The sequence below is a fragment of the Myodes glareolus genome, chromosome 4 (assembly GCF_982192425.1).
Source record: "Myodes glareolus chromosome 4, mMyoGla1.1, whole genome shotgun sequence".
NCBI lineage: Eukaryota > Metazoa > Chordata > Mammalia > Rodentia > Cricetidae > Myodes > Myodes glareolus.
In genome coordinates, this window is record NC_142029.1 from 15,638,119 (window position 1) to 15,650,313 (window position 12,195).

The 12,195-nt window shown below is 50.5% G+C and overlaps 1 protein-coding gene across 4 annotated transcripts; it reads right to left on the bottom strand.

Annotated features, from left to right (window-relative positions):
- Nucleotides 1-20: 20 nt before the first annotated feature.
- On the bottom strand, nucleotides 21-8,895 carry Uba7 (ubiquitin like modifier activating enzyme 7). Of its 4 annotated transcripts, none has more exons than XM_085688836.2 (24): nucleotides 8,708-8,895; nucleotides 8,454-8,622; nucleotides 8,228-8,362; nucleotides 8,026-8,132; nucleotides 7,626-7,716; nucleotides 7,387-7,522; nucleotides 7,193-7,290; nucleotides 6,948-7,094; nucleotides 6,327-6,497; nucleotides 6,034-6,141; nucleotides 5,805-5,885; nucleotides 5,569-5,724; nucleotides 5,162-5,327; nucleotides 4,878-5,083; nucleotides 4,725-4,789; nucleotides 4,460-4,643; nucleotides 4,312-4,386; nucleotides 3,952-4,099; nucleotides 3,223-3,305; nucleotides 2,771-2,863; nucleotides 2,500-2,691; nucleotides 875-967; nucleotides 700-800; nucleotides 21-259 (listed from the first exon to the last, which is right to left on the bottom strand). In XM_085688836.2, the coding sequence occupies exons 1-24, from the start codon at nucleotides 8,734-8,736 to the stop codon at nucleotides 121-123; spliced, it is 2,973 nt and encodes a 990-aa protein (XP_085544962.2). In that variant the 5' UTR covers nucleotides 8,737-8,895; the 3' UTR covers nucleotides 21-120. The 4 variants fall into 4 exon arrangements, with proteins under 4 accessions (XP_085544962.2, XP_048279405.3, XP_085544963.2 ...); XM_048423448.3 differs by having other exon boundaries at nucleotides 5,569-5,727; XM_085688837.2 differs by having other exon boundaries at nucleotides 5,569-5,727; nucleotides 7,193-7,287; nucleotides 8,708-8,886.
- Nucleotides 8,896-12,195: the final 3,300 nt, after the last annotated feature.

Genomic DNA, 12,195 nt, shown 5'->3' on the forward strand with positions numbered 1-12,195 from the left:
CTATTGCCCATCTTCTCTACTTCCTTCAACAAGTTTTTATTGTTGCGCTGTCTGCTGTAGGCTCGAGATACAGGCATCGTGTGTCTTGTTTGTTATGGCCGAGTGACGGCGTGGTGGCAGTCACCCATGCCACAGCTCATAGTGCAGAGGTGGGAAGGCAGTTTCGTCCTCCTCACCCTCACAGCTCAGCTCCAACACCAGGACCCTCAGCCCAGGCTCAGGCTCCCTGCCGGTCACTTGCTGAACCCATTCTGTCACCCTGGAATGGGAGGAGGTTCAGGGAGATTTGGTAGGTGAGCTGAGGCAGACAGGGGCAACCCAGTGTAGATTAGAGGGTGCTGGGGAGCCCTCAGGAGCCCGAACTGGGATCAGGAGTGGCTCAAGGCAGGAAACATCTGAACTATTTTAGGAGCAGCTGGTGGGGCAGGCAGGAGGCAGGAAGCTGTGGATCTCTTGGAAGTGGGGGGGGGGCTGGGCAGTATATGGGGAGCGAGGGGGGCCAACCAAGCAGACAGCTACTAAAGTCCCCTTCCTCAGGCTCTTAGCCCCACCCCAAGCCCATTTGGTGGCTCCATTTGGTGGAAGAATGCTTCAAGAAGGTGTGAGGGGCCTAGAATTGGGTTGAGAAAAAGAGGCTGCTACCCATCCTCAACATCCAGGGACATGGTAGGGCCTGGTTATGGTCGGGCACTGGCTCACCTGAGGCACAGGCACTGAGTCCGCTTTTCCAAAGACCATCGTGCAGAATAGAGTACGGCCTGGCCATACAGCAGCATCTTCACCTTCAGTCCGTGTTCTTTCTAGAGAGACAAACATCAGTTACTCAGTGGGCCAGGCTGGGCTGGGCCTGGGGCAGAGGGGAGGCAGGGCACACCTGGAGATGGGCCAGCAGTGATGCCAGTGTCCTCTCAGGCTGCCCAGCAGGCACCTTCAGGCGGTCCCAACGGGTCCACGTCAGGTGATGGAACTATGGGGTGAAGGTGAGGAAGAATTAGATTTCTCGCACAAATCTGCAGCCCCTGGCCCAGTTACTAGCAGCTTTTCCTAGAGGAGAAGCTGCTAAAGAGGCAGAAAGCCGAAGCCAAGAGGTGGAGGGGGGGTGGAAGGTGGGATTTGGGCCCAGAGTCTCAGCCCCCTCCCAACCCAGGCTGCGGCCAACACAGGAAATGGAGCTATGGGGCCCTGTACAGGGAAGCAGACATCCATCACACAGGCCAGTTGGAGGCGGGGGTGGGGTGGGTGGCGGAGTGTGTGTGGGGGTGCTGCTTCCTGAGGAAGCCGGAGCTGGGCTGCTGCAGTCTCCGATAAAGCTGATTGTTCCTCAAAGAGGAGGCTGGGAGCTGGAGGCTACAGCTCATGCTGCTCCCCAGTCCTTACACACAAGGATTTGGACTGCGCATGGGCATGTGAAAACCAAGGACACGGTGACAATGGAACCCTACTGACCCAGAGATCCTAGCAGAGACACAGTCTATAGGAGCTTTTATTCTTAGCCCATCTTTTTCCCAGTTGGAGAGTTCTGGTATCTACAGATGAGGACAGACGCAGCAGACAGAGTCTAAGACAAAGGGGCCCTGCCAATCCTCGGAAAGCATACTAGGGTTGAGCTGAGACTAGGCTAGAGGCAAGATAGGGACTCCTACCCACCCCCATTCCATGGACAAAGGCAGTCTGTGTGCTGGTTAGCAGTGGGGCACCTCACAAAAGCACTCTGTGTGCATGTCCAGAGGGACCCTAGGCTAGCTAGTGACCTCTGTCCTCTCCCCTGGTCAGGGCATTCCTTCTACCCCCTTTCCTGTTTCTCAAGGAAATGCCAACTGTGGCAGAGGCTGGGCACACAATTGGACACATTACCATCCTGCCTTCATAGGAACACCACACAAACAAAACCACAACACCCACACATGTGTCCACGTGCACATCCATGAATGCGCACACTGAGGAAGAGCCTTGCTGGCCCATCTGGCACACAGATGTGTAAACTCAATCCCTCCACACTTACACACCAGGGCTGCCCAGACCTTGATGTACTTGATCTGTAGCGTGAACACACTGTCCTATAGGGCTGAGACCCACACTCACGGTAGCAAGCCTGGTGGCCTTTAACTTGGCTTGAGGTGGACAGTACTGGGTTCTACAGAGAGAAGCTAGACTCTCTGGGGTTGAGTCTATGGCTGCCCCTCCCTACTTCCTCCCACCAGGATATTATTGGGAAGGAGGGGGCTATGGGGGATGTCTGGCTCCACTAATGAGTTAAAGCTGCGGCTCCCCCAGACCCTGGGCTGCAGGGGGTTGGGAGGTATGGCTGATGGCTGTTTCCTGTGTCTGAAAGGTCCAAGCCTGGCTTCATATCAGGAAGGGAGCTGGAGGGAGTCTAGAGGATTCCCCATAGTCTGGGGCCTGGAGAGAGTCCACAGCTAGAGCCCATACTATTTATTTGGGTGGGTAAAGGGACAACTCGAGTCTAATGGGAACAAGGGTAGGGTAGCAAGGGCTCACCGACTGGATGGCTGGGGCAGAAGGCACTGCTCGTATGAAGTTGTTTTCAGCCAGGTGCAGAGAACTTTGACGAAAGGTATCAAGGGGCCGTGGCCCACTTACCACCTTATACAGCTCCAGGCCCAATAAGCCTGCTACAACTGCTGTACTGGTGGCAATGGCTGGGATAATCTGGCCCACGGTTTGCTTGATCTGTCAAGGACAGGGCATCTGGTATGGGCTTAAGATTTGGCCCTCCCTTCCAGGCTGAGCCCCAAAGGGGTGGTGTTACCTGAGCATGGTTGAGTGGTAGGATCCCATAGTTCTGAGCTCTCAGATCAGTTGCTGCTACCACAAAGTCCATATGGAAGTTGCTGTCATCATCCTGCCAGGCCCAAGTCACAGGAGGGTTAGCGCTGCAGCGGTTTCCCTGACACAGGAGGGTTAGCTATGCAGTGGTATTCCCATCACAGAAGGGTTAGCGCTGCAGTGGTATTCCCATCACAGGAGGGTTAGCGCTGCAGTGGTATCCCTCCCCATGGCCAACTAGATGCCATTGACTGGTCTTTGTACCAAATTTTTGGTTGGTATCCACCATCTCCCTCCTTTGCCACACAGTACAACTGAGGTGCAAGGGGGACGGGCTGCTTCCGTAGCCTTGAAAGAAGGAAACTCGGGTTCTCAGACTACCCCCACTTCCTTACCGTCCCCCAGCCCAGTCTGTCATTCCCACTTGGGTCCCACCTTCTCAAACAGCACAGGCTTCAACGGAGGGCCCTTGATCCAGTCTTCCAGACGTTCCTGCAGTTCCTTCAACTGTCCCGGGGCTGTCAGGGAGCAAGGTGTGGGGTCAGTCCTTGCTCACTTCCTATACTCTAGAGCCTGTGTCCATCCTTGATCTCTGTCTAATCTGCCAGTTGCTGCCGCTTGATCAAATCAAGGATTGATCTGATGCTGCCATCTGCTCCGTCCTCACCTGGGGACCATAGCTAGGCATGCTGCAGAACATTTTTTTTTCTTTTAAATTTTGAAAATCTCTCGAGAGAACTGGGATATGCTTTAGGCAGCAAAGAGTGGACCTACTGAGGGGCAAGAGGATGGATATAAACTAAGCAGCAAAGTAAGAGGCCCAGAGGGGGCTGAAGAGATCGCTCAGCAGTTAAGTGCACTTGTTGATCTTGTAAAGGACTCTGGTTCAATTCCCAGCACTTACATGGCAGCTCACAACTGTCTATAACTCCAGTTCTAGGGCTTCAATGCCCTCTTCTGGCTTCAGTGGGCACCAGGCACACATGTGGTACACAGATATACTTGTAGGCAAAATACTTATATATATAAAATAAAAATTAAATAAATAACAAAAACTCCCAAAGAAAGCCAGAGGGAGGAAGCAGGCTGGCTATGGGCAGGGGGCAAGCCTTGGATTACTGTATAAGACTAGAACCTCGCCAAACTCAGCAGGAGCAAAGGTACCATCAGAGATGAGGTCTGGGTGCATGGACTCAGGCTTTGGCAGCAGCTCCAGCAGTTCCCTGAATGAAGTCTCGTCTCGTGAGCCAGGAAGTCCATGCATTTGTGCATACAGATTGGCAGCAGCCAGCACATAGAGGAAATGCATGTCCTGAAGCCAGGTAGAGAGCAGGAACAGTTTCATGGGTACATGGGATGGGTTTCATTGCCCTTTGGTGGATATGTTTGAATGCCTGACGGTCTCAAGAACAAACACCCACATTTGGACAAGGGAGGCTCTCTTTTAGCATCTGTGCATCTTATTGGAATGCAAAGGTGGCTACCTCTACTCTAAGGGGACTCATGTCTAAGGATTCCACTCACGTGGCTGGGGTCAAATTGCAAGGGCTGTGGACATCTTTTGGATCCTGACCAGAACAGAGTTCCATCCTCGAGCGCCTAAGGAAACAGGGGCGGTTGGGCTTAGTCTGGTCTCCTGGAGCCATCAGTTGCCCAGCCACTAACTACCTACTTTATCAGATGGGAAGAGTCTCAGCAGCTCTACGATGCCATCATGGAAGCATAGTTGCCAGTGGCCTAGAGCCCACACCACACAGTCTTGCCAAACCTGTGGGCGCATTTTTAGGACACCCATCACTTGCTGCAGTAAGGCTGGTGTTTGTGTCCTATCTATGCCCAACAGGGAAGTGCATGTCCTGCCGAGAGAGGAGGAAGTTTGAGATTGAACTCTGTGCCTGGATACCTGGACTCCGACCTACCCCTGTTGTTGGCCTTACTGTTGGTAGCCGTTGATAGTCTCTGCAGATAGTCTGAAGAGTCCCTCAAATTCATCCCGGGCCCACTGCGGGGGAGGGGAGGATGATAAGGTATCAGCTGAAGAACAGCTCTGCCGTTTGAGAATTGAGATGGGTAGGGCGGGATATACTTACCTGCAGGATGTGCTCCGTTGTGCTGGGGAAGTACCGCAGAGTGCACAGAGGGTAGGAAGCAGTTTCAGAAGCTGCAGCCGAGGCAGGACCGTTGTAGGTTTCGGTCACATGCGGCACAAACACAGAAGCACTCCCCCGGGTTCCCTGTGTGCCTGCCTCCAGCAGTGGTTTCAGATAGTGGGTACAGCGAGCAGCAACATAGTGCCCTGGCAAAAGGGTACAGGGTATGAAGCGAGGCTACCAGAGTCTTGGGCAAGGAGCTCAGCTCTAAGGCAGACACTCACGGGCCTCGAAGCTGTCTAAAGCAGCAACAACACCATCCACTCTGGAGAAGAAGTCGTCACCATAGATGTGCTCTGTGGTGGAATCCAAAGGGTAGGTACACGAGGTCACTTGTAGGTCTGGGTTTAGACATTGGGCTGCTCTTGCAGCCACCACCGCCTTGGGGCTCTGGGAAGAGAGGAAATGGGCATATAAGAAAGCAACCTGAGCTGGGTGGTGGTGGTGGCATGTGTTTTTAATCCCAGCACTCCAGAGCCAGAGGTAGGCGGATCTCTGTGAGTTCAAGGCGAGACTGGTCTATAGAACAGGGACCAAAAAACAAAACTACACAGAGAGATCATTTCAAACAAACAAACAAACAAAAGAATGTCACCTGAGAAACAAGAATGTAAGAGGGACCAGCACTCACCCCAATGTTCTGGGGCCTAAAGAGGAACTGCCTGCTGAGGTTGGAGCGTTCTATGTGGTCCATGTCGGCAACAGTCACACCTCCATTAACGCTGACTCCCAGGCCCATTAGGGCAAAACCTTTAAGCATCTCACAGCCAATGGCTCCAGCACCCACCTGCTGGCAAGAACAGAATTATCCAGGGCACTTGGTGTGGATTTCCCCAAGACATCTCCACCATCATCCCTCAAACTCACCAAGAGGTAATGTTGGTAGCTCAATTTCTCCTGAAAACCAGCCCCAAACACAGCAATCTGCCCATCGTATCGGCAGTTTCTCTAGGAAACACAAATGATGGCCAGCGATGGCTGATGCCTGTGCTAAGTGTGGTCATTCACTGAGTTCTTTAATCAGGACCTCAGGACCATTTCTCGGGTTTCTCCTCCAACCCTGATTTTGAATAAGGCTTTCACCATCAGTTCTCACCGGATGACAGTCCTCAGGATTGGGAAGGAGCTCCTCATCTTCCGGAAGACATTCAAGGGCATCAAAGTACAGCCACTGGTCCAGGGGCATGAACTTCCCGGAGACTGCCTGGGGGTGGGCACTCACTCTGGGGCTTATGCCAACTCCTTAATCCTAAAACCCTTAGATCCCATCTAAGGGCTGCACCTGGTTTGATAAAATGCTCCAGGGTGGCTGCTTGGTATGGGTGCCCTTTGGCACACCCACTGACTTGCCCACTTTCCCAGTCCTTCCCTTTCCCCACCTTTGTCTACCTTCAGGACTTCCTGGGCAGCCACTCCCCCCAGAATGGCTGCCATGGGGCTCAAGCTGCCAGCACTAGTCAGGGCAATTGTCCGAAGTAAAGCCTCATCCAGCGATTCTTCTTTTGTCCCTTTTAGTGGCTCTAGGTCCCGGGCCAGATGCACCACGGTCTCTGCATCAACCTATGGAATGGCACTCAGGCATAGCATATGCCTAGTAGCCCCCGTCTGAATTCTAACCTTCCACTCAAAGCCTTCAGGTACCCATCTACCCTATTCCACGGAAGCAGCAGAATCCTAAGTGGGAAAGCCTGGCATCATTGCTGGGCTGGGAGGTACTACCAAAGGATGTTCAGTACCAGCTAGAGACACTGAAGGCATCACCAACCTGAGCAGTTTTCCAACTTGTCTCTGCAGGCTTAAGGATGGAGCAAGCAGGGTCTCTGGGTTATAGGCCTAGTACATCTATGGCCATAACCTCTGGTATAAGATAGTGGTACTCATGCCCTGTTTTTGAGTACAGAATCTGCCTCTAGGGTTCAAACTTGGGTCTGTAAATGGTCACTGAGGTGAGGTCTGAAGGGTGAGGTCCAGGAAGACAGGCTATGGATTGTGCGATGTGGTGCCACTCACAGGATCCCAGGGCTTGGGTAGCCGGCCATGAAGTTTCTGGAACTCGTGCAGTGCATGAAAGGCCTGATGCAGGCAGTGAGCACGTTGGACTTCCTGAGTATTCTGGGCCACCACACGGGGGTGAAGCAGAGCTTTGTCCAGGGACTTCTGTAGGGTTGGGGTTGCTTGGCTTAGGATGAAGTCTGGAACACTATGCACCCACTGATGAAACCAGGGGCTCCCACCTCACAGGCACTTGCACTTACATGCCTCACAGTCTTGGGTCTCTTGACTTCAGTGACAACCCCACCACGCAAGTAAGGGGAGAAAGCTGTCGTGTCTCCAATCTCCAAGGACCCATCTTCTGGAAGAGATCCAGTCAGGTAAGTTATGACCCCTAAATATAAGTAGTTTCCACATAGCGTTGAGTCAGGGGTTGGATGGAGTAGGGTCAGCTTACTCTGCACACGGACAGGCTGAGGAGAACCACCGTTGAGTTCAACCATGCCTTCAATGCCTGAGAAAATCACCAAGTCCCCGTCATAGAAGAACTGTCTTTTGGTGTCTTGTCTCAGAGTGACAATGCCGGGCAACCCCTAGGAGAGAGGTAGTTTGACTTCAGAGTGCCTATACCTGCCTTCCACAGGCCCTGGCACCTTTCTCTGACTATCAGGTGAATCTCTACATCTTAGCACCCACCTGGGAGATGTCCTGGATGGCAGCTGTCATGGGTTCTACCTCTGTAGGGTCCTCAACGGTGAAGTCCTCACCAAAGTCACAAAACAACCGCCTAGAGTGGTTGGCAGGAGTCATGAGGAAGCTCATCAATTGTGAGTGATGGTAGGGACGCTGGGACAGGCCCAAGGGGAAGGAGTTCTGGGAAAGATGTGGAAATTAAGATTTGGGCACATCGAGTGTACTAGAACAGGTCTGGACACTGAGGTTGAGAAACAAGGGAGGAATAGTAGTCCAGAATTAAGAAGATCCTTGACTAGGTTTGAGGCAGGGTGGAGGGTGATATGGACAAGCTTAGAGTTGGGGAAAGCATTGGGACCAATTGTTGGCAGTGATGTAGTGGGGTATACAGGAGAATCCTCACCCCACAAGGCCCCGGGTTTCAGCCACCAGAAAGCAGATTCCATGCTCGTGGCAGAAGGTTCCCACCTTCAGCTGCTCCTCTAGCTGGGAGTCGGTCAGCACCACTACCTATATGGATACCAGAAGCACTTGTCACCTTCTGTGCTTCTGAGGGCAGGACGGAGGTACTAGGCTGGCACGCAAACTGGGGCTGGGGTAAGTACCTGAAAAGCCCGCAGCAGGTCGTCAGTGATGTCACCTGTGTGGACGGAGATCTGGACAGCTTCATTGAGCTGAGCCAATTGTGCTTGAGAGGCCTCGGCCCTGCTCCTTCCCAAGCTCTCTTCTGAGAGGAAAAACTAAGGACAGAACAGTGTAGCTTTAATCAAAGTGAACAAAGCCCTTTGGCCCTGCTCTGAGAGAGAGCATAGAGACCCCAAGAACTCTCACCTGAGCAGCCAGGTCAGCCCAGCAGGTGGACTGGGGATCGTGCAGGGTGAGGCTGCCTACACCCATAAGGACCAGGTTCTTGGCCACCTCAGCTCCTAGGCCCTGCAGGCCAGATAGCAAGACATTGACTCCCCGAATCCTCTGCATAGCAGGCAGGCCCAGTACATACCTGTGGTTAAGAAGTAGGAGGGCAGGCAGTTGAGTGACCTTAGGTCTGGAGGCCACCCGACTTTGTATCCCACTTAGAGACTCACAGCTGCCTCGAGTATAGCTCCTCATCCATCCTCAGTCGTGGGCTGGATAAGGAGGCGGTGATGTTCACAGCTACTGGGGGGGGGGGCAGGGGTAAGAGGAGGTGGCACAACAGGGCTTGTAACTGATGCAAGCAGGAACCTAAGCACTGGTTGCTGCTTCTTTCAGTTCCCTCCCTGGCTCCTCTGTAACTTCAGGAAAACAGAAGTGAAACTAGACTCTGAATTGGTTCCTAGTTCTCAAACTGGGACTTACGCCAGCCCTCTACAGGCCGATTGGGGCTTATCACCCGGACAAGACCCAGTGTTACAAGAGGGCAGTGACTCGAAGTCAGATCCGAGAGTGGGGAGCATGGGGCAGTTACAAAACGAGAACATACATCCTTATATTGTTTTCAAACTTTTGAAATAATTGTAGACTCACAGTAAGTTGTGGAAATAAGAGTTGCTGTGTGCTGTTCATGTTTTTCCATCAGCATACATTGACTACACAAAGTACTGGGCTTCATTTTTCTTTCTCTTTTTTCTCTCTTTTTTGGTTTTTTGAAACAGGGTTTCTCTCTGTAGCCTTGGTTGTACTGGAACTCATAGATATTCACCTGCCTCTGCCTCCCTGAGTGCTGGGATTAAAGGTGTGCACCACCACTGCCCAGCTCATTATGGCATTTTCTTTTTTAAAAAATAATTTATACTTATTTCATGTACATTGGTGTTTTGCCTGCATATATGTTTGTGTGAGGATGTCAGATCTTTTGTAAGCTGCCATGTGGGTGCTAGGATCTGAACCCTGGTCCTCTGGAAGAGCACCCATTGCTCTTAACTGCTGAGCCGTCTCTCCGGTCCCCTATGGCACTCTTGTACATATGTATAATGTATTTTGATCATATTCATCCCATTAGCCTCTCTAGCCTGCTCCCACTCTTGCTGATCCTTTCCTCTTCCACGAGTTCCCCTTCAACGTTCATGTCTTGTTTCTGTGACTTGCTGAGTTCCATAGGGTTGCTTATAGTAGGGTGGGCGAGAGGGTACTTACAGAAGCCACCTCCCACTCCTGGAGGGGCGGAGCCTTATGAGTCCTTGCTCCCTCCGTGACAGAATGCTCATGCTCACAGGACCAGATGTTGTGCAGATCTTTTTTTTTTTTTTTAAATAATTAATATTTTATGTTCATTGGTGTTTTGCCTGCATTCATATCTGTGTGCAGTCATTTGATTCCCTGGAGCCGGAGTCACAGATGGTTGTGAGCTGCTGTGTGGGAACTGGGAATCGAACCCATGTCCTCTGGCAGAGCAGTCTATGTTCTTAACCGCTGAGCCATCTCTCCAGTCCCATTGTGCAAATCTTGGATAGGTCACAGCTATTACGAGTTCAAGAGTACAAGAGTCATATCATGGCCAGAAGACAGTGTTTTGCAGACCCCATCTTCCAATTCTGACATTATTGCATCCTCTTTTCTATGAGCCTTCTATGCTTCCCGAGTCTTGAGTGGGGCTGGTATGGATATCTTTTAGGGCTGAGCCCTCAACACTTATTGTCCACACTTTGACGAGTTATGAGGCTCTGCAGTTATCACTGCCCACTTCAAATAGAAGCTTCTCTGTGGCTGGAGAGATGGCTCAGTCAGTTAAGAACACTGGCTACTCTCCCAAAGGTCCTGGATCAATTCCCAGCAACCATATGGTGTCTCACAGCCATTTATAGTGTGATCCAATGCCCTCTTCTGGCATGCAGGCATACATGCAGATAGAGCACTCATATTCATAAAATGAATAAATCTTTTTTTGTTGCTTATTTTTTAAGACAGGGTTTCTCTGTGAGCCCTGACTGTCCGGTAATTCACTCTGTAGACCAGGCTAGCCTTGAACTCATAGAGATCCACCTGCCTCTGCCTCCTGAGTGCTAGGATTAAAGGCATATACTGCCAAGTGGTCAACACCACTGGTTTTCTAAAACCCTTTTTATCATCCCAGACAGAAACTGTCAGCAAGTAAGCAGTAACTCTGGTTTCCAGTCCTAGCCACTATATTTGTCTCTCTAAGTTTACCTATTCTAGACAATTCCTGTAAGCAGAACCAGAGTAGATGTCTGTCTCACTGTTTCACTTACATATCTTTAAAAAAAAATATTTATTTACTTAAAATGTATACAATATTCTGTCTGTGTGTCTGCCTGCAGGCCAGAAGAGGGCACCAGACCTCATTACAGATGGTTGTAAGCCACCATGTGTTTGCTGGGAATTGAACTCAGGACCTTTGGAAGAGCAGGCAATGCTCTTAACCACTGAGCCATCTCTCCAGCCCCTCACTTACATATCTTGAGTTCTTAACCAATAGCCTTACTAGATTCCCATCACTGGGTGGCTGGTGTTATTGCCCCCACTGTATAGATAACATCGAGAGAGGATAATTGACCTAAGACCACTCAGTATGTGCTAGCAGCCAGCCTCTATGTTTTCAGCCAGATGGTGCAATTCCCCCTCACAACCCTCTTTGGCTCATGTCAGCCACAGATGGGCTCAACATTTATAGCTGTCTATAAATTATAACATCTATAAGTTTAACATCTATAACTGTCCATAAGTTATAACATCTGTAACATCTATAAGTCATAACATCTATAACTGTCTATAACATCTGTAACATTCATAAGTTACTTTCCTGTTGCTGGGATAAAACACTGACAAAAGCAACTTAGGGGAGAAAGTTTTTATTTTAGCTCAGTTTCAGGTTACAATCAATCATTGCAGGGAAGTCAAGCCAGAAGGCGGAGCAGCTGGTTAAGAGCAAAGAGGGTGCTAGTGTGGTAAGTCCTTCTGTCTATTTGTTGTTTTTATTAGTTAATGGATAAAGCTGTTTTGGCCAGTGGCTTAGCAGAATAGAGCTAGGTGAGAAAACTAAACTGGATGCTGGGAGAAAGAAGACGGGGTCAAGGAGAAGCCATGTAGCCACCAGAGGAGAAAGATGCTCGCCGCCAGCTGGAACCTTGCCAGTAGGCCACGAATCTTATGGTAAAACATAAAATAACAGAAATGGGTTGATCTCAGATGTAAGAGCTAGCTAGAAATATGCATAAGCTAATAGGCCAAACAGTGATTTAATTAATACAGTTTTTGTGTGGTTATTTCGAGTCTGGGCGGCGGGAACAAATGAGCAGCCTCCCCCAATAGGGTGCATTCATTCTGTGCTCAGCTCACTTTCTCTGCTCCGAAAAGTCCAGGATCCTCTGCTTAGGTAACGGTACCACACACTGTAAGTAGGCTGACCTTCTCACCTCAGTTAACATAACCAAGATAACCTCTTCTGGTCCTCATAGAGAGGCCCTTACCAAGTGATTCTAGATTGTGTTGACAATCAAAGCCAGGCATCATACAACCAAGGCTGTCTATCATCTCCATCCCCAGATAGCTTCAAATGGCTGGATGTCTGCACAGGAAGCAGGCAATGTGCTAGGGAAACATCTAATAATGATGTTTAGAATGAGAAAGTTTAGGA